A 27,116-nucleotide genomic window follows, 5' to 3' on the forward strand; every position below is an offset into this window, starting at 1 on the left:
CCCCCCACGTCTGGCTCCTTGAGGCAAAATATAAAGAAATGAGGGTGGTTCAAGACTTTTGCATTACTGTGAAGCAGGCTACACCGATAAGGCATAACATTATGACCAATGACAGGTGAAGTGAATAACACTCATTATCTCTTCATCATGGCACCTTTTAGTAGGGTCAAGGACCAACAAGGACCTAATTTTCAACTTCCTTATTCAGAAGGACAGTCGAATGAGGAAGTCGTTTTCATGGTTCTGTTAAAGGTACATCACATGTTAAATGTTTGGATGTGCTTGCATGAGTGCGTTCCCTCCCTACCAGCACATACCCTCTAATAATCACATTATCTACATTTTAAATTTGTACAAAAATGGACATTAAAACCTAATTTGCTCATTGACAAAGCACGGCTCTTTCTGCTGCTTTAAGTATTAATGCTAAGCTAACCTAAACAGATCAAGCTTGGAGTGGCATCAACCTTCTTATCGTCCATCCATCCATCCATCCTAGCTGTCAGACCTTCTTACTATAAGGAAGCGAATTTTCCAAATCTTTTGCTTTGTAAAGATTTATGTTTGCTAAACAGAGGTTTATGCAAAAAAAATGCATTGAATGATGAGCAGTGAAGTTTCCATGCTTTTTAAGGGATGAACCAGTGATGGATTTCAAATGTAGCCACTTGGGATTGTGCCAAAATAATTACTTAAATGTGTCATTATTAGATTAAAATATCAAAACATTAAATTATTTAATGGTTTCTGTGTTGCAGTGCATCATAAATCTATTTAATCTAATCTAAACCTCACCCTTCAAAGTCAGGGGGCGGGGCTAACTCCAGGGTGGTCCAAGCCATTGCATTTTCTTTTTTCATTTTTTTTAAATACACATTTTCCCCAGTGTTTCTAGTTGTTTCTCAGTTCCAAGTACACAGAGTTTGTATTTGTGTACAAATACTTCCTGCCTGGCAAGTTGAAGACTCCAGACTTCTGAGGATGGCAGGACGCAGCCCACACGTTGATAGCAGCATATTTGATAACTAGAGCTTGGCTTCACTGTGCACTTCACTACCTTTTCATGCTTATGATTAATAGCTCTAATAGAAATAACACATAATTGACTGTATTACTTGTGTTCTTTTAAAATGTATGTGCAATTTTAAAGGCAAGAACTCAGCTATAGAAGGCACATGAATGTAAAATTATTTTGAGAGCCCAAAAATGCTAGACTGATTGGGAAGAAGGTGGTAAAGAACTGTACACCAGTATATTAAATTTGATGAAGACTGTTCACACAGATCAGATTAAAAAAAAATAAAAAATTCTAGTAAACTTTTAACAAACAGCTGCCATCTAGAAGACAGATAATTTGATAATTTCTGGAGCAGGCTTGACAGCGCTCTTCAGGGTATCCATGCAGATACCCTCAGTGTGCTAGATCAGATGTTTCTGTTCTCGGTAAAATATTCTCATTTTCTTCCCTCCCTATGTTAATTTTAATTGAAAATATGTTTGATTATTTTTTTCAAATACGTATAACACAATTGAACATGGACAAACAAATGATTTAGTTCAAAGTATACTGACAGCACTGCAATGAGACTCCATGCAGTTTAAATTATTGGATGATTCACCTCACCGCATTAATGCAGTTATGGCGTTAACGCGGCACATCTCTGTTGGCAAGTTGGCGCGGATCGCCCCGTGCGTGGGGCTGCACGGCGCTAACGCATTGACGCCGTGCAGCCCCACACATGGGGCGATCCGCACTAACTCGCTAACAGAGATGTGCCGCGCTAATGCGGTTAAGGCGTTAACATAATTTTAACGAGATTAACGCTGACAGCACCAAATATTTTTAAATAAACACATAATTTTACTAAATCTTCATTTAATTATGCCTTTAATAGATTACATCCAATTTTAAACAAGTTAAATAATTATTTACTTTATTCATTTAGACACTCTTGGCATGATCTTTATGGGATCAAACTCAAATGAGCTGGGGGCCACTGCTGGCACTGTCATCTCACTGGAGGGCCACTCTAGTGTTTGACTAAAAAAAACCCCAAAAGCTGCACTTACTTTGCAAATATAAATTACAAAAGAAATGGTTGCCTTAATTGTGGAAAAAGCTAACAAAGTAATTCAAGACCCAAATTGCATGAGATTTTTTTACATCAGTATATTTTAATGTGCTAAAACTATTGCAAATGCCACAGAAAAATGATGCATAGACTTTATTATTTTTGTTGTTTTTACCTTCTGCTGTATGCCAAAAAAATATAAGCATGAGAGAGAGACGAAAGAATCGCCCGTTTTAATTTTAGGAAGAGAGCTGCTCTTAAGTACGGAGGTGTGATGTCATCTCAAGTCCCATACATATACTGAGCTCTGCCGACTCCAAGCCCAGACAGAGACGGAGCAAGAGGGAAACACGCCGGGCTGCTCCAAGGATATCACGCACATACTGATTCATGCAGATGGGAGAACCGACACACCGTATTCAGGTAAGAGCCAAAATGTGTTTTAGGGGGTTGCCTTGAGCACATATAGCTATACAAACACACAGAGCAGCATGTGCAGCATCCATCCTCATCACAGGAACACAACACTGGCATGATTCCTGCACTACGCGTGTGTCTGAACATGAATACACACAGAGCTTTGACATCATTACGGATGTGAAGGTTAAATTGAAGCTGGGATGCATTTCTTGAGACACCACATGTATTGATGAATAATTAAGTGTCCCGTAGGAGCAGTTGAATATAAACCAGTATCAGTACATTGACAAATGAGGACAGCAGAGGAGTCTTAAAGCCTGGCTTTAAAGAGGGTGGCCCCTGCTGTGTCCATTCACTGGGATGGGATGGGTGTGGCATGTAGCAGCAGACCACTTGTCCTCATCATAACAGGCATTTTTTTTTCACCCTTGGAACTAATGGCTCTCTGTGCACCACCCAGATTCTGCTGATGGAGCTTTGACAGTAGATTCGGGTGGTCTGGTACAGAAGAAAATTTCACTCGAGCATGGAAATATGAATGTCGACATTCATATCACGAACAGCCTGGGTCAGCTGCACAGATTTAGTTTATTTTTGGTTGTAAATTGTGTTGTTATTTTATAGAGTGCACAGAAACAACATGTTTTTCATTATATGAAAGCAGCAATGTAATGTAATTAGCCAGAATCACTCTTGTAGGAGTGCCCTGTGTTTTTTTCCCATAGCTATAAGGAAAAAACCTGGATCCTGCCTGGTTCATGCATGTATTTTTAATTCAGATTACGAACACTTGAGCGGTTACCCCATTTCTGCTGTCCTCACAGCACCCCTGTAGGTGTATATTTGTTTTTGCAGAACCTTCATGTTTTTCAGACATACAGTTATGTAAAAACAAAAATACAGCCTCTTACATTTCTAAGATTTTTACATATCAGGACATAAAAAAAATAATTTGGGCTTCATCAGGTTCTACAATTCCTCAAATATAACTTTAAACACTCTACAGTGTTGCTGCAGTTCATTGGGGTTTGTGGGTATTTGTTCATGCACAGTTCTCTTAAGGTGCCACCACAGCGTTTCAGTCAAGTTGAGGTCTGGACTTTGACTGAACCACTGCATGACTTAGAGTCTTTCTTTTTCAGCCATGTTGTAGATTTGCTGCTGTGTTTGCAGTCATTATGCTGTTGTTCTGTTGATCGAAGCTTTAGCTGTCAGACAGATGGCTTCACATTTGACTCTAGAATAATTTGGTACATAGAGGAGTTGATGAGCGACTCAGTGGCTGCAAAACAAGGCGAAATCATCACGCCTCCACCACCGTGCTTGACACTTGGGGTGTCCTGATATGCTGTGTTTGATTTTCATTAAGCGTGGAGCTGTGCATTACAGCCAAACACCTCCAGTGGACATTGTTCCAGAAGTCTTGTGGTTTATTCAGATGAAGCTTTACAAACTTGACCCATATTGACCCATCAGTCTTTTTCTATTAATATAGCCATAAACTTTAACATTTAAAATGCTAACCAAGCCCTGTAAAGTCAGAGATGTAGCTGTTGGTTTGTTGTTTTTTTTTTACTTAATTTGAAGTTTCTCTGAGCATTGCATGTTCTGAACACTCCAGGGAAGATTGGCAGCTGTCTTAAATGTTTTCCACGTGTGAATAATCTTTCTAACTGTAGATGATAGACCTTAAAGTGTTTAGAAATAGTCTTTTAAGCCTTCCCAGATTAATGGGGAGACACAGATGCTTCTCCAAGATCATGGCTAATATCTTTCCTCCCTTGTGCTGTGTTAACACACATCTGAATGATTGGGACCAGCAAACTGCCAGATCTTCAGTTTATCAAACTTCATTTGATTATCAGCTTCTGGCTGTTACCTGTCCACTTGATCCCCATGGAAGCAGTCAGGGTGTAGGCCATTTTTATACACTGCTTCTGCCACTTGGTTTAGTTTTTGTTACGTAAATAATAAGGTGGTGTAATATGTCATCTGTTCTTGTTCATCAGAGGTTGCTTTTAAAGAGCCTGCTAAGGACCAGATTACTGGATTTTTATTTATATGGGATATAAAACATTACAACTGAAAGAGGCTGTACTTGTAACATAAATATAAACCAGAAACTGAGTCACATCTCCTTTTTTTATCTGTTAGTTTTTGTCTTGATTTTCCTTTTTCCATTTCATATTTGTCTACTTTTGTATTTATCTTAGTCTCACAGAAATTATTTCATTGCTGATTGAGTGGTGTACAAAAAAAAAGAATATTTTGCCCCTAAACTTAAAATTATATTTTTATCTGCCGCTCGCTAACCTCTCATCCATTTCTCTCTTCACACATTTTTCAGATCTGCAGTGACAGCTCTGCTTAATCAAGTTAAAAGGCATCACACAGGAAGGCTTTCATTTATCAAATCATCAGTGTGAAGACGCCCTGTGGCCAAATCAAAGTGCCACCAGTTCGAAGAGCACGTCACCAGATGAACTGTTTCTTCTGAAATGAGTGCGATTTGCTGGAGAGAAAGAAGCTCACTGACTCATCTCTGTGTCTGACTTCTCTCTGTGAACTCTTCTTTTTTTCCCCCCTTTCCAAAAGGAACCGCAGTAAATATTTACATGCCGTGTCTGGCAGCTGTATGAGATGGAGAACACCAATTATGATTCTGGCTTTTTGCTTCGTGGTTAAGCCTTTCGAGCCTTGCAGGCAGGGTTGCATGTGAATCTGTTGTGTATCTGTGCGGTGCATGCAGCTTGACAAGTAGCTTCACTTTTGGTTTTATGTCATTTTTTGGCGAACCACCCTTTTTGCCACTTATCTATTTTTTTTCACTGCCTTTTATAGAAGAAAATACTGATTCACATTCTTGGGAAACAAGCATAGGGGTTTACAGTGACGCTGATGGTGTTTTACACTCATTAGCAGAAATTCGATACTCGAGAGCTCCTCTTCAGAAACATGACATAGAATAACTATTCAAATGTATTTAACACTGCAAATTCATTTTGCATTTTACCTGCATAATTTATGATGATGATAGTATTTATATTTTTATGCCAAAACCTGAACAAAAAAAATACACCGTGCACTTTGAAGGCAGAAAAAACACGGGAACTAAGACAAGGCATGGAAATGATTGATGTTGATACGTCTTAGGTCCTGTCTGCACCTGCCAAGTGTGTTGGTGAGTAAGTCACTATTTACCCTGAGACCTGCGTTCTTGTATAGAGTCACTGTGCATATCTGTGTAATCTGTCCCCTCCACTGTTTGGAAACACCATGGGCTGTGCCATGTGTACGCATCTGGTTGACATGTGGACTGTGAGGGTGAGCAGGACTGGCCGCAGGGCTATGGAGCTCACCGCCTATCCGCAGATGCTCCAGGGAGACTACCATAGAGTGACGGGCCTCCACTACATGTCGTCCTTCTCTGATGCCGAGGACTGCTGCGACGACACCAGCTCAGGCAGCTCAATCACGCTGGACTGGCAGACACAAGGAACAGGCGGCTGACCCTCATCCAAGAAGTGTTATAATCCAAACATGTAAATAAACGTGGATTCGTGCACAGAAAATGTGTATTTACAGTAAATGTGATGATGCTTCCTGTTTTCTTTCAAATCTATACTCTCAGACAAAAGGAAAAATATGATGTCCAAACATTTGTCTAAAATCTTAAAAGCAAATGAAGGTTTTACATGTTTTTAGTAATTAATACAGGTTTTAGACTAAGACTCCTTTAACAATAAGTTAGTGTTTACTTATTAGAGCACCAGAGATAATATAATAGCAACTCAATGTATTCAAATATGACAACGTGGTCAAGATGTCAGAATGGGTGAGAAGGGGAATGATCAAAGTGACATTGAATGGCTGGTGAACCCAGAAGGGCTGGCTCTGAGTATTTCAGAAACAGGTGATTTACTGGGATTTTCCTGTCCCACCATCTCTTGGGTTTACAGAGAATCATCTGAAAAAGAGAGAATTCTGTAGCAGCAGACGAGCACACCGCTCCTGTCAGCTAACAGCAGCAAACTGAGCCTAGAGCTCACACAGCCTCACAAACGTAGGAAAATAAAAGACTGGGAAAAACATTGCTTGGCGTGATGGGTCTCCATTTCTTCTGCAACGTTCAGAATTTGGTGTGGCATGAAGACATGGATCCATATAGTCTTGTAGCAGCGGTTCAAGTGACTGAGCGTACCGATCTCCTGATGACTGCTTACAGAGAGATAACGCACCATGTCACGCAGATTCAGACAATCTGCTTCCTTGATGTATAGATATAGTAAATGGTACTTATATAGAGCTCTTGTCTAACATCCATAGAGACACAGTATGAAAAGATACAGTTATTTAAAAAAGTAACTCCCTAAGCATGCAATATTTAATTATAAAGTATTAGAGAACAAAGTAAAACAGTAAAAGTAGCTCCAAACACACTTAAGTGCAGTATTAATTCATTAAAAAACAAAACAAAACAAAAAACTTGTCTATGTAAAATGATGACTAATCATGGTGTTGAGCAACTAGGCTACGAACAGAGGGCACAGCTGGATTGCATCAGAAATGTTCTGTTGTAACCTCTGATGGCGTATTTTGCTAGCAGTCCTACAGGAAGTAATTATCTTTAAAAAGTTCATAGCATGTTTTTTTTTTTTTTTTTGAAGGAGTCACATAACATGACTCAGTTTCAGATCATTCTGTGGAGTACACTCTTTCAAAAGAGTTGAACCAGAGCCATCCATAATTGAGTGAAAAAAGTAATTGGTGGGGGTGAGGACAGGCAGGGACAGTTTTAAATATAAAGCTGTTGGTGTTGGATATATCGGAAAAAATTTATTGCATTTATTGTGTGATAGATGAATGCTAACAAGTTTAAATATCTCAATAAATCTTTATAAACAGTGGACCTATTATGCCCCCAAATCTCCACCCCCCTGTGTCAGCTGCAAAACAGACAAAAAACAAACTAAAAACCAGCAAAAAACGATTTAAACATAAAAAACAAAATCACAAAGAAAGAACAATACAGTATCCACATCTCCACCACAGAGTAAAACAGTGCAATGTGGATTATTAAACATTAGGTCTCTCATTCAAGTCTCTGTTAGTAGCCTACAGCGGCCCCCAACACCCGGGCCGTTTGGTACGGGGCCGTGAGAGTTGAGGTTCGGGTGTGAAATTTATGGTTTTCAGGGTTTTTATCGTTAACTCATTTTCCCTGGGTCTTTTCCCGTGTTGTAGTTGTGTGTCTTATTTTGAAAGAAATATTTACGCGTTACCATAGCGACCGGAGAGCATTAAGGGGCAGAGAGGAGGACGTTACTCTCAATGTTGTTGGCGCATTTAAGGAGGACGCTGCTAATTAAGTTACACTGTAAATATAACAATAAACGCAAATTCACTAAGTACCAATACAGTTTTTGTCTTGGTCGTATCATTTTATGTTGTTGTATTTATCCGCGACACCTTAAAGACATGAAAATATTGTCTGACATTAAACCGTCCGTGATGCAAAAAAGGTTGGGGACCGCTGTGTTAGTACATGAGTTAATAACTTGATCAACAAATCGATTTACTCTGCCTTATAGAAACCTGCTCACAGCAGGATGATTATGTTAGCTTAAATGAATCAACACCCCCAAATCATAATAACTATCAGAATCCTCAAAGCATAGGCTGAGGACGTGGTGTGGCAGCAATTTTCCACACCAGGCTATTAATCAACCAAAGACCAAGACAGACATAACTCATTTGAAAGCCTGATGCTTAGTCTTGTCCACCCTAGCTAGAAAACACAAAAACCAGTCTTATTTGTTATTATCTATCGTCCACCTGGGACTTACACAGAGTTTCTGTCTGATTTCTCAGACTTTTTATCTGATTTAGTGCTCAGCTCAGAAAATAAATAATTATTGTGGAAAATTTTAACATTCATGTAGATGCTAAAAATGACAGTCTCAACACACACTGTCAACACAGATGGTCGCCCCTCCCTGAGCCTGGTTCTGCCGGAGGTTTCTTCCTGTTAAAAAGGGAGTTTTTCCTTCCTATTGTCACCTAAGTGCTCGCTCATAGAAGGTCATATGGGTTTTTCTCTGTATGTATTATTATAGGGTCTACCTTACAGTATAAAACGCCTTGAGCTGAGTTTCGTTGTGATTTGGTGCTTTATAAATAAAACTGAATTGAATTAGAAGAAAACAGGGCCAAAAATATTGGACAAACTCCTGTAAATGGTTCCCATGAAGCTAATATCGGTGTGTCGTGTGTTTTGATCATTTCAGTAGTTTTTGTGTTGCTTTTTGGTTAATTTTTTTTGTTTTGTTTTGCCGTTGTTTAGCGACCCTTTGAGGTCATTTTATATCCATTTTTTAGGCATTTAGTCCCATTTTATGACAGTTTTCCATCCCTCTCATTGTGGTCTTTTGATTGATTCTCAGAGAAGAAGATTTGGCCCAGAGGTTTAGTTATTCACTCATTACACTAAAATAAAACAACAACAAAAAACCTCTGCCTCTTTCTGACTCCACACTGCTTTTGTTAGAAAAACTCAGTTCTGTTTGTTGTTAGGCGTTGTTTCTTAGTGTTTCAGTATGCAGAGCATTTTAAAGTGCGTGGGTCTGGGAGGGGAGGCTGTGTAAATACAACAGTGATCAGTAGTGGGCATGGTTTTTTTTGTGGGTGCTAGGATCTAGCAGAAAATGAAAAACAGCAACAACAAAAGAGTGATTAGGAGGTAAGACTGTCTACATTAGCCTACTTATTTAGCTTAAAGCATGGTTGTTATGGGAACACTGCAACTAAAAAAAATATTATTTCATCACTTGTGTTTACACATTAGTTTAGGGTTTATTCTTCTTCAGATACCGGCTTCTATTCAAGAAAACTAATAATACAATATAAGAGGATCAAGTAATCTAAAACTCAACATTTTGCTGACTAATAACAACTTTTGATTAATTCAGTACATGTTGTTTTGGCAGTGAACATAAAAGGAGGAAACGTGACACGCTTCAGCAGAGATCCACCCAGTCGTTATCCACACCTGAGGGAAATCAAGCCGGTGCACCAATCAAATCCTCCCATTCTCCCTGCAAAGCTCTCAGACCACAAGGACAAACTGTCTCAACGTAAGTAACAAGTAATTTTTCAAAGTTTAAGGGCGGGTAGAAAAGAGTGAGGCAACACATGAATCATGCAAATTAGAATCAAGTGCAGCAGATATCTGAAACAATCTTTCAAAAGTTAATAGGGGAGACCGGGGATAGTTGTAACGTGGGTCAGTTGTAACACTTCAAATTTCTCCAATCAGGGCTAAGTTTCAAATGATGTGACTCATCCTGTGCATGCCCAATTCAGTTCTGCTATCACATGTGAAAAATCAGCACATTTTGTCAAAAACAGACAATTTAACACCAAAAAAAGTAATTTGTATGCCAAAAAGTAAGTTTTTCTACTTCATTTCAATTTCTAATAGCATTATCTGCTTTGCAGTTAAAGTCATCAAACTTAAATTATGTTATTTGTATGTCTATGGGGATATATTCTGTGTAGGTCTTTAGTGCTAATGTTTTAGCCGTTGGCTGTAATGTTAGCTAGTTCATGGCTATAGGAGTCTGGGTCAGTTGTAACAGCAACAGTCTGGGTTAGTTGTAACAATAATGCAGATGTTACAACTTACCACACTATTACTTTAACTTATATTAAACAAGTTGGGGCAACGACATCAGCAGAGAGAGGTTCACTGGTCACCTTTGTATATGTGGTTAATGCCATTGGCAACACAATTCCTCCACTGTTTGTGTTCCCACACATACATTATGCAGACCTCTGTGTCAGAGATGGACCAGTAGGAAGTACTGGTAGTGGAAATAAATCAGGATGAGTGCAAGAAACAGATTTCCTCATCTTTCTGAAGCACTTTGCAAACCACACCAAGGTATGATAAAAAGTAATGGAATTGCGATGCTGGTGAACAACTACATTTTTTCAGCTTCATTGTTATGTTCAAAATTGGTGCAAGAGTTGTAGGTTATAATGCCCACTGAGCCAATGAGGCCAAACTCAAGGAAGACCAACCAAAATTAATGAAATATTCAGTTGCAGAAAATTCCATAATTTGTCTTTTTTGGGGGGTTGGAATATGTTCAAAAGCTAGATTTCTGCATTCTGTCACACACACACATAGCTACATAAATGGATGTAAGTGCATTCATGTGTTGAATAAACAAAGATTACATGTTAATATTTTGTTAGTACCCTTATTTCATTGTGTTACATTTTACCCCAGGATATGTTACAACTAACCCAGACTATGGGGTTAATTGTAACATTTCACTCTTTGTGTTTGAGGCCATACCATGCAATGGGTAATTGTGCTGCAGAGAAAATAGCTGTACTATTTAATAGCAGAGACATGTAAATACTTTGCATTACATTTTGAATCCACTACCTTAAAAGAGCTCCAATTTACAGACAGAAATGTCAAAAATGTTACAACTATCCCCGGTCTCCCCTACAAGTGGCAAAAACGGTATGTCCAGCCAATGTTTAAAAAGAAAATAGCCACAGGAAATTTCAAAATCTGACCATTGTTTTCATCTAAGAAACAGCTGCAGAATTTCATCCACTGGATAAATTACAGAGCATTAACTCTGACTAAAAGTGGGTCAAATTTCTTAATCGAAAAACTTCGTCAGTGTTCCGTCTAATGATGTTACGGTAATTCTAGTTGCACAGTTTTGTGGAATTCCATTTTAAGCCTTTGACAGCACTGTGACGTATACAGCTAGGTTCAGACATTCACCAATGGCAATAGAGTTACTGTTTCAAAAACATTCATGTATTTGACACGTAAAATTTCCTTTACCCTTGATTCAGCTGCCTCATGCCCGCACCGAGTTCATGGCAGCCTATCCCACACACTGGGTGAGATATCAGATATACCGTGGACGGCCGGCATATTTACCTCCACAGCTGCTATAGAAACACAATTTAACCTGAAAAGCAGGTCTTTGAACAAGTTCAGGATTAAAACCTTCTTGCTGCAAAGCAACGTTTGCACCACAGTCTCTACTCCTATCAACTCCAACCAGTTGCGACAGATAGCCGCCCCTCCCTGAGCCTCATTCTGCTGGAGGTTTCTTCCTGTTAAAAAGGTTTTTTCCTTCCCACTGTCACCAAGTGCTTGCTCATATTGTGGGTCATGTGATTGTTGGGGTTTTCTCTCATTATTATAGGGTCTTTATCCTACAAGGCAACTTTTGCTGTGGTTTGGTGTTATATGAATAAAATGAAGATGAACTGAACCACAGTGCTGCGAGGCTTCTCGTTATATTGGCTAACTCGTACTCATACCCCAAGTTGGGCCACACGTCTAATCTTCTGTGAGAATGAATAAGTTGGATTTTTTTTTTTCCATCATCACACTGCAACCTGCTATCACAAACACAGTTTTTAGACTCTGACACATTCATGCACATACATCAGGAGGGACTTAGGGTTGGGTGTCTTGCCCAAGGACACTTCAACATACAGACTGCAAGGAGCTGGGGATCAAACCTGACCCTCTAAATAGTTGCAAACCTGCTCTAAATTCTGGGGGAAAAAGGTAAAAATCATACGTGAACATGTCAAATTTTGGTATTTATCCTCCAAGATAACGGAAGGAGAAAACTATCAGGCTCAATTTGAATGATTAAATGTGCTACCTGTTTCCAAGCAGAAGAACAAAACGTACCTCCACCATCTGAACATGTTAAGTGTAGCCTCCAGGAAGCAATTCTGGAATTCACAGAAGTTGTGCATGAATGAGAGTGCTTTCATCATTACCGTGAGTGGGTGGAGGCAGTGCTACAAAACGGCCTGCCCTCATTCTCACTCTCCCTTTTATTTCAGCAGCACGCTGCAATCTCAGAGTCCTCCTTTAAGTGCTTTTTCCTCCCCTGCTCTCGCTGCAACTCTGCGTGGATTACAGCAGTCATGTTAAGAAACTCTGTTTTCTCCTGCTTTGTTTTCTACGGCGTGCTGCTGGTGTTAAAGATGTACGTAATAGCGGTCATAACGGGACAAATAAGACTGCGTAAAAAGGTGAGTGAGCTCCTGTATATGCAGCTTGAAGTTAAATGCTGTGTAAGTTTCTCTTCTTCCTGTTTGTTCTCTGGTGGAAAGCTTTTTTTTTTTTTTATTGTTTGTTTTTTCGCTTCTTCCCTGAAAGGCTTTTGCCAACCCCGAGGACGCGCTGAGACACGGAGGTTTACAGTATCACAGAGCAGATCCATATGTGGAAAGATGCCGGAGGTGAGCGTGCAGACGGGGTATTTTTTGTAAGACTAGACTGCTTGTGTTTAGGGGGATGGAGGGTCGCAGGAGGATGATTTAAAAAAAAAAAAAAAAAAAAAAAGGAAAGGGGAAAAAAAAGAGAAAGTTTTGGATTGGATTTAAAATCCAAAAACTTTTTGGATTTTAAATCCAAACAACAACAACAACAAATAAACTCCCTTGTATTTGCTGCTTATGGCAAGTATTAGTTATACTATGCATTCCCTTTGCATAGCTTTTACTTTTTGATTTAAAAAGGAATTCAGTACACTGCATGAAAACTGGTTCACTCAGGTAGATTTCAAATGCGCACAGCATTGAAGTACTCGAGTAAAATACCCTTGCATCATAAAATGAAAATTTTTCTACAGAACATGAATGACGTGCCGCAAGTTTTCTCCCGCGCAGATATCTGTCGCAAACCCGATAAAGTGTAGATTTATTTCCAGCGGATTTGTTCTCTTTTCTTGTGGGCTCCTCCTCCACTGATGGTTCAGTAGCTTGTAGCACTGTGTGCGACAGATTTGTTTAAACTTGTCAGAATATGATCTGAGACAGGGGAGAGCAGATGTTTTTCTTACTAGTAAACTTTCCCCTCTGTCTGTCCTGAAATGTTTTTTTTTCTTTTCTTTTTTTTTTTTTCTCCTGAGAGCTTGTGGTGGGAATCAACTCTGCACCAGGGGGAAACACATTTAAAATTTCCATTAATAACTAATAAAAATGGCTGCAGCACGACGTATTCCATGTCCAACCTTAATCATGTCTTTTATGTGCCCTTTTTTGTTTGTTTTCTGGGCAAAAGGGGATTATGATGGCGAGTGTCCTAGAACAATATTGTTTAAAAAGCTGCTTCAAGTGGGTGGAGGGGAAACAGGAAAGAGGTGATTAGAGAAGGTTGCAGAGCCCTTGCTTTGGCTTGAGATAGTGCTAGTGTGGGTTAAATGCATATTATTTTAGTCACCCTGAATATAAATCTTCCAGGAATATCACAGGAAATCATTACCCCGTATCATAGTCACTCATGCGATGTAGTCACTTTACTGCATCATAGGTAGCTGAGTCACACAACTGTGGAAAACAGTTGTGTGTCAGCCTCCGTGTGCTGACTTCTGTCTTTCTTTTCAGAGCTCATATTAATGACATGGAGAACATCCTCCCTTTTCTCTTCTTGGGCGCCATCTACTCCATGACCGGACCTTCACTGTGGGTGGCACGGCTTCACTTCCTCGTCTTCTTCATCTGCCGTGTGCTGCACAGCGTTGCCTACCTGCTGGCCCTGCAAGCACCGACCCGGTCCGTGGCCTACACCTTAGCTCAGATTCCCTGTGTGTCCATGGCCGTACAGATCCTGATGGCAGTCAAATCATATGCCTAAAAACACTAATAAATCAAAAACAAAATAAATCCAGGAACAAGGGACTGAACTAACAGCTGTGATCTGAGACTCAAGACGGCTCATTATGTGTGACCTGTGTCAGAAAGTAGTGGGAGAAGGATTCCTGTTGCACTTCCTGTAAAGACAAGTGGAAGTGCAATACAAGGTCTCTGATAACACCAGTGCTGGGTTTTGAGATTGATTATCAGTATTTTTTTTTCTTCTGTCTGTTCAACAACAGCATGATGGATCCTGGTATGATGATTGATATGCTGAAAGTTTAAATACACTTGATGCTCTTTGTGTGTGTGTGTGTGTGTGTGTGAGAAACGGGTTCAGAGTACACGCCTTGCAACAACCTTCTGAGGAATTTTCTAGCGTATAATTGTGTGTAAATGTATCTGTGAAGGCACTTGGTGAGTTTTGTAATTTATTCAATTTAATGTTTTTGAAAGGAAAACTTGTAGACAATAAAAACTATGCACATCTAAGCACACCCAGCCTCTACCTTCACTTTGTGCTAAATGAGTTGTTCTTTTAGATAGCCTTGTGCTGCAGAATTGGTATGTTCTGGGGATAGGGGGCCCCACTTTATGTGCGAGAGTGAGATGATCCAAAAGGCACCGGCAGAGTTCCAGCATTCCTTTGATTGTTATGTAAGACCTTCTGCTATGCTGTGCTCATTTTCCCTTTCTTTTTATTTTCACCCTGAGGCCAGGAGGGAGGTGCTGGAAGGCCATATAGAAATATTTACAGAAGGTGCCCAGTCATGCTTCCACACTGAGGAAAATGAAAGTTTGTGCGCCAACATAAAATGTTTTTCCATCAGTGATTACGCTTGATTTGGCTTTTCTCACTCTGGCGTGAAACTTTTTGCCCAATTCTCGGATGATGTAATTTCGTTTCCAGTGATTTTTTTTTTTTTCTCCAACCCAGTGATCATGACTAAGCTCGAACTTACAGGAGCTCAGGTGTTTTTGTGATTTAAACAAAATGACTGACAAGGTGGGAGGACGGGGAAAATCCTTGGCTTTTAATAACAGAGCATTAACAATATGTGTAATCTGGTTGAAACATAAAGCTGGCATGCCAGTGACAGGGGTGTGTCTGTATCCTTGCATGCGTCAGTGTTGTCATAGTCTCAACGTGCCCCCCCCAGCCCTCGAGGGTAAAAGGAAATGTGGTTCCTGACCTCCTACCTACACTTCTCACTGTAATACATAATTTCCCCTAGTGATCAATAAGGTATTCTGATTCTGAATAAGATCAGTGTGAAGTAAAATATTTTTCGTTTCCCATGCATGCTGTTTTTTTTTTTAAACTTCTGGATTGGAGGAAAACTCTGACAAAAGCTCTGTTTTTGCTGCTGTTCGCTGTTAAGGGAGATCAGTTTACTTTGGACCAAACTTTCTTTTGTTTTAGAAGTGCAGGCTCTCCTGTGTGAGATTAAAAAACAAACTGGTCATTTTAGTAAAGCTACATAAATATTTACCCCCACCTTGTGGACACACAGAGCACTTCTCAGCCAGATCTTTTCAGCTTTCACTCTTCAACCAAATGGCGATCGTGGCTCAAAGAGTTGGCAGTTTGTCTTGTAACCGGAAGGTTGCTGGTTCCAAGGTTGCCGGACCCAACGACAGTCTCGATCGTTGTGTCCTTGGGCAAGACACTTCACCTGCCGCCTACTGGTGATGGCCAGAGGGGCTGATGGCGTGATATGGCAGCCTCGCTTCTGTCAGTCTGCCCCAGGGCCTCCACCAGTGTGTGAATGTGAGAGTGAATGAATAGTGGAATTGTAAAGCGCTTTGAGGGTCCCGAACAGTACATAGACACCTATGTACTATCTATGTACAAGTAACAGTACATAGACACCTATTAGAGTTATTAAAATAATAGTTCACACCAGCTAAATAATTATCTAACACTTTTCTAACACCACAGAATCTAAACTTGTATAACTATGATGTTCCACTGTTCTGTGTCTTATTTCAGTTAAACTGATTTATTTAACTTTACATATTAATGTCAATATAGGCAACATGTGGGCCTGAAAGGGCCCAATGCATAGTACGGAGCCCCCCAGGGGACATGGGAGAAAAAAAAATTACGGAGGAAAAAAAAAAAAATTAGGGAGAAAAAAAAAAATTAAGACGGACTTTTGCGAGATCTCGCAAAAGTATTGCGAGATCTCGCAAAAGTATTGCGAGATCTCGCAAAAGTATTGCGAGATCTCGCAAAAGTATTGCGAGCGCTCCGTAAAATACGGAGCCCCCCAGGGGACATGGGAGAAAAAAAAAATTAGGGAGGAAAAAAAAAAATTAGGGAGGAAAAAAAAAATTAAGACGGACTTTTTGCGAGCGCTCGCAAAAGTATTGCGAGATCTCGCAATAAGTATTGCGAGCGCTTGCAAAAGTATTGCGAGATCTCGCAAAAGTTTTAGCCGCATTCTTCGGAGGCCGCCAGCTCGAAGCCGACCGGGAGGTCGAGGCACGATGTGCCGGGAAAGCGGTGTTCCTCCCGGCTGTAGTAGGTCTCGACTTCCCGTTAGCTTCGAGCTAGTGGCCGCCAGCTCGAAGCCGACCGGGAGGTCGAGGCACGATGTGCCGGGAAAGCGGTGTTCCTCCCGGCTGTAGTAGGTCTCGACCGCCCGTTAGCTTCGAGCTAGTGGGTGTCAGATCTCCAAAAACGTCGGAGCTCTTTTGCAAATATGTGATGTCTTGTAAACCGAGCAGGTATCTGACGTTTACACAACTACATTCACGCCTCAAAATATCTTAAAAGTATTTTGTGACCCAGAAAGAGTAATATTACAACTAAGTAGCTGCCGCCATTGTTGGAGTTTTGCGAGCGCTCGCAATACTTTTGCGAGCGCTCGCAATACTTTTGCGAGATCTCGCAAAAGTCCGTCTTAATTTTTTTTTTTTCCTCCGTAATTTTTTTTTCTCCCATGTCCCCTGGGGGGCTCCGTAGCTTCGAGCTGGCGGCCTCCGAAGAATGCGGCTAAAACTTTTGCGAGATCTCGCAATACTTTTGCAAGCGCTCGCAATACTTATTGCGAGATCTCGCAATACTTTTGCGAGCGCTCGCAAAAAGTCCGTCTTAATTTTTTTTTTCCTCCCTAATTTTTTTTTTTTTCCTCCCTAATTTTTTTTTCTTCTCCCATGTCCCCTGGGGGGCTCCGTAGTATTTTCCTGCTAGTGTTTTATGAGATTTTCTCTCAGATTCACTGTAGTCATAACCAAAAAATGCAGAGATTTTGGTCTGAGTGGGTATGACGGTATCACACAGCTGCTGCAGATTTGTCAGATGTGACTCCATGATATGAATCTCCCCTTTATGACATGGCATGCTCTCCTGTTGGAATCAGCCATCAGAAGATGGGTACCCTGTGGTTATAAAGCAGGGGTGCTCAATACGTCGATCGCGATCGACCAGTCGATCGCAAAGGTAGTATTGGTAGATCGCATGGCATTAAAAAAATAGATGCCAGCCTATCATCCATCCCGTCACTTGATTGATACAGGGAAGCCAGTCAGATGACAGCAGATTTTTTCTGACGCTTAGGTCGCTGCGCATGCGCAAACAGCGGCGCGAAGTGTAGTAAAACTGACAAGCTAGTCAGCGAGTTAACTCCAATTTTTAGCTCTCGGTTTTTTCTCTTAAACCTGGCCGTCAGCAGCTACTGTCCGGACTATGCATCCCTGGCTGATTCAATTCAGTGCAAGTCATCAGAGTAAACTCAGGTAATGACAAAAAATTTACATAGTTAATTGTGTTGTGAAATATTGGATATTGCGGTTATGCATGTATATACATTGTAGATATAAAGAATCCTCAATATATTTATAAATAAGTATATGTTTTGGATTTTTGTAGTGGGTAGATCATTTTGACTTGGTCATTTTATAAGTAGCTCACATGCGGAAAAAGTGTGAGCACCCCTGTTATAAAGGGTCGGTGTTTGACCTCCTAGGACCTGGTGTCTAGACGAAAATACTTAATTTTTCTCTACAAGGGCCTGATATTCACTTGTGAGGACATTATACTGCCACCGTTCTATCAGAATTTAAAACCAATGTCCTCATACGTGGATCTCATTTGTATCAGAAACAAAAATTAGGTAAATAAATAAATAAAAATCTGGTAATTATTTGTTTTTACATTCCTCAGGTCCCAATCAACCCAAATAGCAAAGAAAAATTTAAAATGCATGCCATGAAAGAGTTTGGGTCTTAGGCGGTTAAACAAGGCTCAGTTGTTAGTGTGCCAAGAAAATATTCACCAAACCATTACAGTATCTGCAGCAGCTTGAACTGTTGATAGAAATCAGAATCCAGCTTACATGCTGTTTAGATCAAATTCTGACCTTATCATATGAATGATGCAGCAGAAATGTGAGACTTATTAGACCAGGGAATGTTTTTCTATTCTCCCATTATCCAGTTTTGCTAAGCCTGTGTGAACTGTGACCTTGGTTTCTTGTTCTTTGCTGACAGATGTGGCACTCAGTCTGGTCTTCTGATGCTGTAGCCCATCTTCAAGGGCTAACATTGTGTGCATTTAGAAATTCTCTTCTGCATACCTTGGTATGACTTACTGTTGCCTTCCTATCATCTCCATGCTGTCTGGCCATTCTCCTCTGACCTCTAACATCAGCCGTAATCGCACAGAAAACTGCTGCTTACTGGATATTTTCTCTTTTCCCGACAATTCTCTGTAAACCCTAGAACTGGTTGTGCAGAAAAATCCCACCAGATCAGCAGTTTCTGAAATACTGAGAACAGTCCAGCACCAGGAGTCATGTCATTCCCATTCTAATGCTCAATTTGAACTTCAGCAGGTCAACTTGAATGCATTGAGGAGTTGCTACACCAGTTGAACAGGTGTATCTAATAAAGTGTTGTGTATGTATGATCCTACAAAAACTCTATGTAGGCTGTAGTAGAAAGGTGTCTGAATGCATAATAATGCATCCCACCCCGTTGATTTTGGGTCTGGTCAGCGAGTCTGTGCTGAGCCCCAAAACCACAAGGGCTGACGAAGCAACAGAAAGCAGCATTGGCCACGTTGTGATGGGCGTTGAAAAGGGCAAGTGAGTAAAAGGTGGTGTGATGCTAGTATTGGTGTTCTGCTGGGCTTTGGTAGTTGTGTGTACTTCGCAATGTACTACAAAGGTAAACATTTACATTGAACCTCATAATCAGATTATTGCTGGGTTAAAAATCCAAACAGAAAGAAATGCTCCATTTAAACAACTCAAGACTAAACAACCCCAGACCTATGACTCAGTCAGCTACAGAAAAGAGAGTTAAAGCAGAAATGTATGTTGGCATTTAACCTTAACATTACTTACATTGCTTTCAGCCTGCATATATCTATATCTATGTGTGTGTGTGTAAGCCAAAGAAACCACCCAACAGAAATTTCATAAATATTTATTACATATCAATGAACAAAATCAACTACTTTCACAGCAGTGGTCTACAGCACTTGTTTAAAATAACTGCTCAAATAATATGAATATTAATAATAATATAGTTCAGTTTCCTTTGAGGCCACATTTGATACACAAACATTTACAAGTATTACTTGGCATTAAAAACGATGGCGATACAATATTTTAAGACACTTGGTGTTTTTTTTGTCAATTTTCTGTCATTTTGATATCACAGAGAGGTTCAGCAACAGTCTAAACAGTAAATATAGATTCAAATACAAAACCCCCCAAAACAAACTAAAACACCAACCAAAACAAACAAAACAGTAAAAATGCCAAGGGGAGGTAGAAACTAAAGACAAAAATACAGAAGGAATTGTAACAACGCAAAGCGGGAGAAGCAGCATTCCCCGAGTCATCCACCCTCATTTAGACACTAAAGAAGAGTAAAAATCCATCCCGGTTCCTCCTCCTCTTCCTCCTCTTTCTTCTTCTTCCTCTACCCCTTTTTCTGAGTTACGTTTTGCTGTTAGAGGGATTCACGCAGAGGCAGGCAGGAGAACAGAGCAAAGGTGTGAAGAAATGAGAAAAGAAGAGGCTCATGCTCAATCTGAAGGCTGCTATGATGTGAAACAAGCATACAGAGATGCACTAACACCTACATCAGGCTAGTCACCTTTGCCAAACATTTCCCTTTGTATTACTGTCACTTTGATTAGCTTTTACATTGACACAAAGCACCATTTAACCTTTTCAGTGCTGTAATTAGGTGTTATAAAGTGGATTCTTACTAAAATTAAATGAGAAGTGTAGTTGACCCTTTGTGTTAGAACGGATTGTGAGATTCTGTATGAAACTTTTTCTAGATAAAGTAATCCTGATAAAGGTTATTAGTGTTGGAGGTGCATTTACATCACAAGTGGGGTGGATGGTACAGATGTGGAGGTTTCCCATGTTGAACCTGTGGTGGTTAAGTTTTGTCTCCCTCCTCTGGCTGTGACAGTAATTACACAAAGTTTGTTTGACCATGTTTGACCTTTTTTAAAACCATGCACTCTCACTTGCCAAGTTTCTGCTCTCAGAATTATTTTTATGATTGCTCTAACGCCCAAAGGTGCTCAAGCTGGGTTTAATCATGTGGAATGTCACCCTTTAGCTGATGTGGTGCATCCTTAGCTGTTTGGCATCCCAGACTGATGTAATAATAAGAGCCATTGTAGATACTGATGTTTCCCTGTTGTCAACTCTACAGTAACTGAGCATTAGTGGTTTTATTTTTAATGGATTGCTTTACTCTGTAATCTGAATGTGTGGAGTATAAAATGAGGAGACATTTAAAAGGCCGAGAGGGTTTAATGAAATGAAGGATTGTTTTTAGAGCATATGTAATATTAGAGACTTATCAGTCTCTTTTGAGCCCTCCAAATTTATGGACTAGATTGTTATCTGTATGACAATAACAAAAGATTTTCCAGATGGGCAGCCAATTAACAATCTGATCATAAACCTCTACACTCAGTAAGGAAAGGATATCTAAACTGTGAATTTAACCGTGTGCTGCAGTGAGTTATCCCCTAACCGATAACCCCAGCTGTAAATCAGTGTATTTCTGGACCTCGAGGTGAAAATCAGCAGGGCTTCTGGGCCTTGAAGTTCCAAATTAGACTCAGTGATTTAAACAGCGCTAGCATGGTTATGCTTTCCAAATATACTAATTGTATAAATACATTTAGTATTTTTTAATGAGATGTTTTGTTTTGCACTGTTAAAATTCTTAGTTTCATTTAGGCTTTAATTTTAGTTCAGTAAAAGTCTAATTTTTCCTAAAGATAAAACTATCTTTTAACTAAGTGCACATTTTACTCTACAAAATAAAAGACTTTTTCATTCCACACACAGAAAAAGACAAAGTAAAAGTAATTCACACTTTTGGTTTTGTTTTTATCATCCCTCCTCTATCCATCTAGCCACCGTCTTGTTATAGATACTCCTGTACTTTTTTTTTTCTTGTCTCAGTTTGTTGTTTCTTTACTTTGTTCGGAATTTGGTATCATGTTACAGATCGCACTGTTTCCAAAGAAGTGATTTCTTTGCTGCAAAAAACACAACACTTGCAAGTCATGCAAATTTAAGGTCAGGTCTTTGTTATGGGATAAAATGATTTGTGCATGTGCCTTTGAGATTTTGCCGCCAGCAAGTGAAATCACCCGAGCTGATTGCAGTCGTTGGTTACCACTGTAATCGAACATGGACTACAATCATGGCTGCTACTGACAGACACCAAAATCTGGTGGCTGTTGGACGTCTACTTGAATGGAGGACAGTGGCAGACGGCACTTGTGGGAGACTTCTTCCAGGTCTGTCTAACCTGTTTACGACAGATAAGGGGAACAATATGGGCGAAAATGTGCAGAGCATAAAATCAAAAATCATACTTTTACTAAATATGGGAATAAAATTGATTTTTATAATATATCTATAAATATGCATCACAAGCCAGACAGGCATATACGCCTGCATGTGTGCACTTTTGTGTATAAACAGATGTACACATATGCATATCATACAATACTTGAAAGTGGATCGGAAATAATCACATAATATACAACACATAAGCTCTTGCAACGTCAGAGGGAGTTGAGAATGCAGAGAGTTTTCTCATGCCTTGGTGCACAGATTTACATTCAGTTTGTGGTTTAGGATCAAACCGGCATCTCAAAGCTCTTGCAGAAGTCTGAATGCACCACGGCATCTTACGCAACCTCTTTGGGTTATCTGCTGCGGGGCGACACAAACAGCTGACACACGGCGGCTGAGGGGGGGCACTGCTCATGAAAAAAGTCACACACGCACACAAACATGACTTCAAACCTCCACTGCACCCATCTCGTCCGCTGAACGGGGGCTCAGAATCCCAGGGTATGTAGGAAAAAGCGCCAAGGTATCAGAGCTCAACAACAGAAAAAAACAAAAAACAAAAAAGAAAAGAAGACCAACCAAAACAACAGAGTAAAGGTGACAGTACAGAAGTGGGCGGGCAGAGAAGTGCACGATGGGATTGTCTTCACTTTAGGTCCAAGACATCTTCTTCGAAGGATGTGGAGAGGGAGAACGCACTGGTAAGGGGCGGGCTCTCTGGCTGCAGCACCGCCTTCTCTGGCTCCGCCTCCGAACTGGATGAACAGTGCAGCTGGACATCCTGATCCACTTCGCTGGACTGTGAGGCTAGCCTGTTGTGCACAGAAAGACTCATGTCTCAAGCTCAAGCTACCATTAAGCAAACATCAAACGTGCAGCTGCTGTTCAGATTTATCACCTGTCGCTGTTTGTGGACGTCAGCGCTCGTACTTTGGGCTCGTCCTCTGTGTTCTTTTTGCTCATCTTTCTCTGTTTCACTGATCCGCTGTCTGATTTCCCACTTGGTTCCTCTGTCAAGCCTTTGTTGGTAGGAGACAATGGAAAATGCATTGGAAAACTCAGAAATATGCTTTTTTTTGCCTTCCTTCTGAGAGCAGGATGGTCGATATCCCATTTATAATTATGAGCTAGATGATTTCAAACCAAAAGTAGTAATTTTCTTGGATTTCATTTAATTTTTTAAACTTTTCAGTTTAATAAATCCAAAGTATATGAATATGAAATTTGAAAGTATTTGAAGGTGGGGACGGATAGAAATGGCTTCTTTAGACAAAAGAGTAAATGTTTCTCCATATGTTAAGCTAATGTTGCTGTAAGTTTACATTTAGTGTAAAAGTACCACATGACAGTGGGATGAATCTCCTCACACAACAGGAAGGCCAATAAGCACATTTTTCCAAATATCAAACTTTTGCTTTTTGCCTATGTTAAAAAAAACACCCAAAACAGGTCTACTTCAGAATTGGAAGGTACACATTGTTTGGGATCTTCTCCTACAAAGCCAAATGTGTAAAGCCATGTGGTGACTTCATATCTCAGATATAGTCTCTAATGCTACAGTCTCGCTGGCGAAAACAGTAGTTAGAGATGCTGCACAACCAAAATGAATGTAACTGTGTGATCTCTGTGGTTTTGAGTGCTGCTTTTAACCACAGTTCACGTCTTGAAAGCAACTTTGGTGCATCAAGATAGTCAGAAAACAGCAATAAGTCGAAGTCAGTCTGCTATCAGTTTGTGACTGAATAAGGTCAGCTTGGAAACTGTATGATACGATTAACTGTAAATCGTTGAAAATCACAAATGTGTCGCCAACTACATACACAGAAATGTAACATTTAACAGAAATTCACATTAACTATTTACATTCAGAATCCAGCAATTTAACTGCAAAATGACACAGGTGCTTTTATATAGGAATATAACCAGAATACAACCAGCTGGAAACCAGTTGAGGCAGGTCTGCTATTAAAAAAACACACGTAGATGATGTGTCCAGACTGACTCACACTGATTACAACCTGTTGCCAGGGAACCTGTGCAATCACTGTGTGGTCAACTACAGGTTGTGGGTTTTGCATTCTTAACCTCTGGGTTACCAGTTGGTCAGTGCAACTACTTGTAATCGGCTGCTAAATTTCAAAATATTCAATGGACTCACTGGGCAACCACCAATTTTTAGTAGTTGCAAGGAGGTTTATATCATATCTTTGCTCTATTGTGACTGAGCCACTAAACTGCAATAGCATCTGAGACCAATACTGGAGAGTACTTCAAAGATTTTAGAATTAGCACAGTGATGTCTCCCAGAAAGTTGATTCTGTTTATCTGGACGTAGCCTTTCCACTGGGAGGCTGTGAGGTCACTTTCTTGATCACTGATCAACAGCTACTGATCAATGAACATGAACCACTCACAGGGAGTTGGGCAATGGCTGCCTGTCCTGCCTTAGACATCGAAGATACCACATATAATGTAATAACTGAAACAACACAACCAGAAATGAATAAATAAACAGATAAAAGATTCTTAATAGGAGCCTGTTGAGATTCTATATAGCTGTTCTTGCAAACCAAAATGTGTTTGTGGAATTAGCTTTTTTGAGGAAGATTTTAGAATGAAACACAGAGACGACAACTAGATCTAACTAAAAATAAAGGAATCTCTGTGTGTGTTTTTGACTGACGGTGATCACGTCATGTAGCTTTGCTGTTGCAAGTATGCTCAAATGTAGCCGTACCATGAAGGAGCAGGTATGTGAGGGATAATCCAAAACTGCACCAGTGGGCACTAGTTCCATAAAAACAACTTAAATTTCCTATATGGTGCAAAATAATTTTTCCGTTTACCCAGCAGCTCCTTCCGTGTGCGACTGGCTATTTCTTTGATCTCCATGCGGGATAAGGAAAGCGAGTGTGTTGCAGAGATGAGGGGAGCTGGGGCCACCATGGTGGGGGCTGGTGTCGTCAGCACTTTGTTGACCAGAGGGGACTTCAGGGGTCTTTCGATGCTGCGGCCCACCAAGTTACACAGAGGGATCTTAAAAATGTGCTTGCATGTCGCTTCACCTAGGAGGAAGCCAGAGGAAGAGGTAGCAGTGAGGAAGAACAATTGTGGTAGATGACATGAGAGCACACAAAATGAAAACAAAAAAAGAAAGAAGGCTTGGCTTTAGTTCTTTAGAAATTCAAAAACATACCATATATTTTCAGATTTTACAACTAGCAATTGAACCTTTTATTTTTATCAATATTTCAACACTTTTGTATGGCAGTGCAATGAAAATTAAATACTTTATTTTTGACTATTTGGCTGCATAAGTTACCACTGGGAAGCTACTGCTTAGCTTAACGTAAAGATGATAAACAGAGGGAAAGAGCTGCCTGTGCTCTTGATTTTTTTTTGAAAATCTGTACAAAAACCCAGGTGGTAAAACATTAACATGTGACTACATTAGCGGTTTCCAAATTTCTACCTCTCATACAGTACTGTGCAAAGATTTTGAAGCATCCCACATTTCTTTGTGGTTTGCTTCTCAGGGCCAGATTGTCTTTCTTTAGTTCCACTTGACTCAAACCTTGGCATATTTCATCATGGTATGCATAGATTTCTTCAAACATTTCCCATTTCCTAGTAAAATATAAAGAAATGAGGGGCTGGCTCAAGCCTTTTGCACAGGCTATATATATTAGGATCACTAATATATGCACTATATATTAACTTGAACTAAATTTACAATACATCACACTCACATACATATCATCTGCAAGCATTTTCAGTGCAGCTTTAGGATACTCCAAAACTCTCACCTGACTCAAAGATTAGGCTTTTTTGAAATTCTGCTGTTGGGTATTATGAAACATACTCTTACCTCTGAGACTCTAATGCAGCGAACGGCATTACACGAGATGCACATTTGTAATCTTTACACTAAACACACTTGAAATAACCAGGGACTGGCGTCAGACATGTAAATATTGGCATCTATCTTGTATATAATCTCTAGAGGCATATTTCCGCCTTTCCGGTGCATTCAGGGACTCTCAAAGATTCAACTTATTAACATTGCTCTTGCATTCTGTGTGCCAGCCACTCCAACTCCAACATGTTGTCGATTTTGTAAAGGTATAATAAGAAATAATTTTATTTCACTGGAAATAAAAGTCTTTGAATGCACCAGTAAGGACCAGTAAAAAACAGATAATGACAGCAAAAGCAAAAGCTTACAAAACCTGAAAAAGCAAAGGTGACACAGCTTGATCAAGTCTTTAACTTTTGTATTTTCGTAGCGCAGTAAAACATCTATGACATCACATGTGGCATGCGTTGCAAAACAGTCAGCTGTAATATTAATTCTGTACATAATTAGGACTCTATGAATGCTGATACAACAGAATCAAACATCCACATTTAAATGAAGCCACTTTAAAGTGATTTATAGCGCTATTTATTGAAACAGCACGCAGTCTTAAAATTAATCTTCCTTACAACAGCGAGCTAATGTAACTGTTCAGTAGACATTTATAGCAGGCCATCTATTATTCAACAGAGACAACAAAGTCTGCTCGAGATGCATTGAATGGATGTTTGGAAGTTTTCAAGTGACACAATCTGCCCGCAAAGCTGCAGTGTGCCCACTGGCAGTGCCCAGCCATTCCACTTGGGAGCAGTGTTGGAGTTCAGAAACTGCACACTGCTCCGATGAGGCAGGCTGGTGATAGTGAATGACAGTGAATCGAGGCAGAGACTATGCTGCAAAAAAAAAGGAAGGGTCTGTCTCATCTGAAATGTCAGCGGGTGAGAGGAGAGTTAAAGAGCCACTGTGAAAAACAAAGGGTCACTGCTGATGCTTGACAGGTACACTGTGTTAGTGCTGTTACAGATCAGCTCTCACTTGCCGCTGTGTCGTCCGACGGCAAAAGGAAATAGCCAAAGATGCGGCAAGGCATGCAAGTATTTGGAATATATAGTTGCAGAGATCAATATATTCCACATGCGTTTCTGGACCAGGGGAAGTGTCACACTCCTGCACACTGGCAAAAAAAAAATCAAAAATCAAATAAACAGTTGTCAG

At 40.0% G+C, this 27,116-nt stretch overlaps 2 protein-coding genes and 1 long non-coding RNA gene across 6 annotated transcripts in view; 2 read left to right on the forward strand and 1 right to left on the reverse strand.

The window, feature by feature from the left end:
* Positions 1-3: 3 nt before the first annotated feature.
* On the forward strand, positions 4-6,554 carry LOC147326177 (uncharacterized). Its single transcript, XR_015130420.1, has 3 exons — positions 4-252; positions 2,316-2,495; positions 4,840-6,554. It is a non-coding gene; the product is annotated as an uncharacterized LOC147326177 (long non-coding RNA).
* Positions 6,555-12,375: 5,821 nt separating this feature from the next.
* On the forward strand, positions 12,376-14,703 carry ptges (prostaglandin E synthase). The gene is made up of 3 exons (XM_086301196.1): positions 12,376-12,584; positions 12,712-12,794; positions 13,941-14,703. Exons 1-3 carry the CDS (start codon positions 12,477-12,479, stop codon positions 14,188-14,190), a joined length of 441 nt encoding a protein of 146 aa, XP_086157322.1. The 5' UTR covers positions 12,376-12,476; the 3' UTR covers positions 14,191-14,703.
* A 4,906-nt stretch (positions 14,704-19,609) lies between these two features.
* garnl3 (GTPase activating Rap/RanGAP domain like 3) overlaps positions 19,610-27,116 on the reverse strand; it is an 87,559-nt gene continuing 80,052 nt past the window's right edge. For all 4 annotated transcript variants that reach the window (XM_086301198.1, XM_086301200.1, XM_086301197.1 and 1 more), the window contains 3 exons: positions 24,892-25,110; positions 22,944-23,064; positions 19,610-22,857 (listed from right to left, as the gene is read on the reverse strand). In XM_086301198.1, the coding sequence (XP_086157324.1) occupies positions 22,692-22,857; positions 22,944-23,064; positions 24,892-25,110 (506 nt within the window). In that variant the 3' untranslated portion in view covers positions 19,610-22,691. The remainder of the gene's footprint in view (positions 22,858-22,943; positions 23,065-24,891; positions 25,111-27,116) is intronic.

The sequence above is a fragment of the Aulonocara sp. 'chitande type north' Nkhata Bay genome, linkage group LG7 (assembly GCF_057382095.1).
Source record: "Aulonocara sp. 'chitande type north' Nkhata Bay isolate Kocher_YH1m ecotype deep benthic linkage group LG7, A_spYH_male_GT1.1, whole genome shotgun sequence".
Lineage (NCBI taxonomy): Eukaryota > Metazoa > Chordata > Actinopteri > Cichliformes > Cichlidae > Aulonocara > Aulonocara sp. 'chitande type north' Nkhata Bay.

Bases quoted from the DNA above. Each gene is read 5' to 3' on its own strand.
- ptges (XM_086301196.1), top strand. From the start codon at position 12,477: ATGTTAAGAAACTCTGTTTTCTCCTGCTTTGTTTTCTACGGCGTGCTG. The intron at 12,585-12,711 runs GTGAGTGAGCTC...CTTCCCTGAAAG, and splicing joins AAATAAGACTGCGTAAAAAG to GCTTTTGCCAACCCCGAGGA. The intron at 12,795-13,940 runs GTGAGCGTGCAG...CTTTCTTTTCAG, and splicing joins TATGTGGAAAGATGCCGGAG to AGCTCATATTAATGACATGG.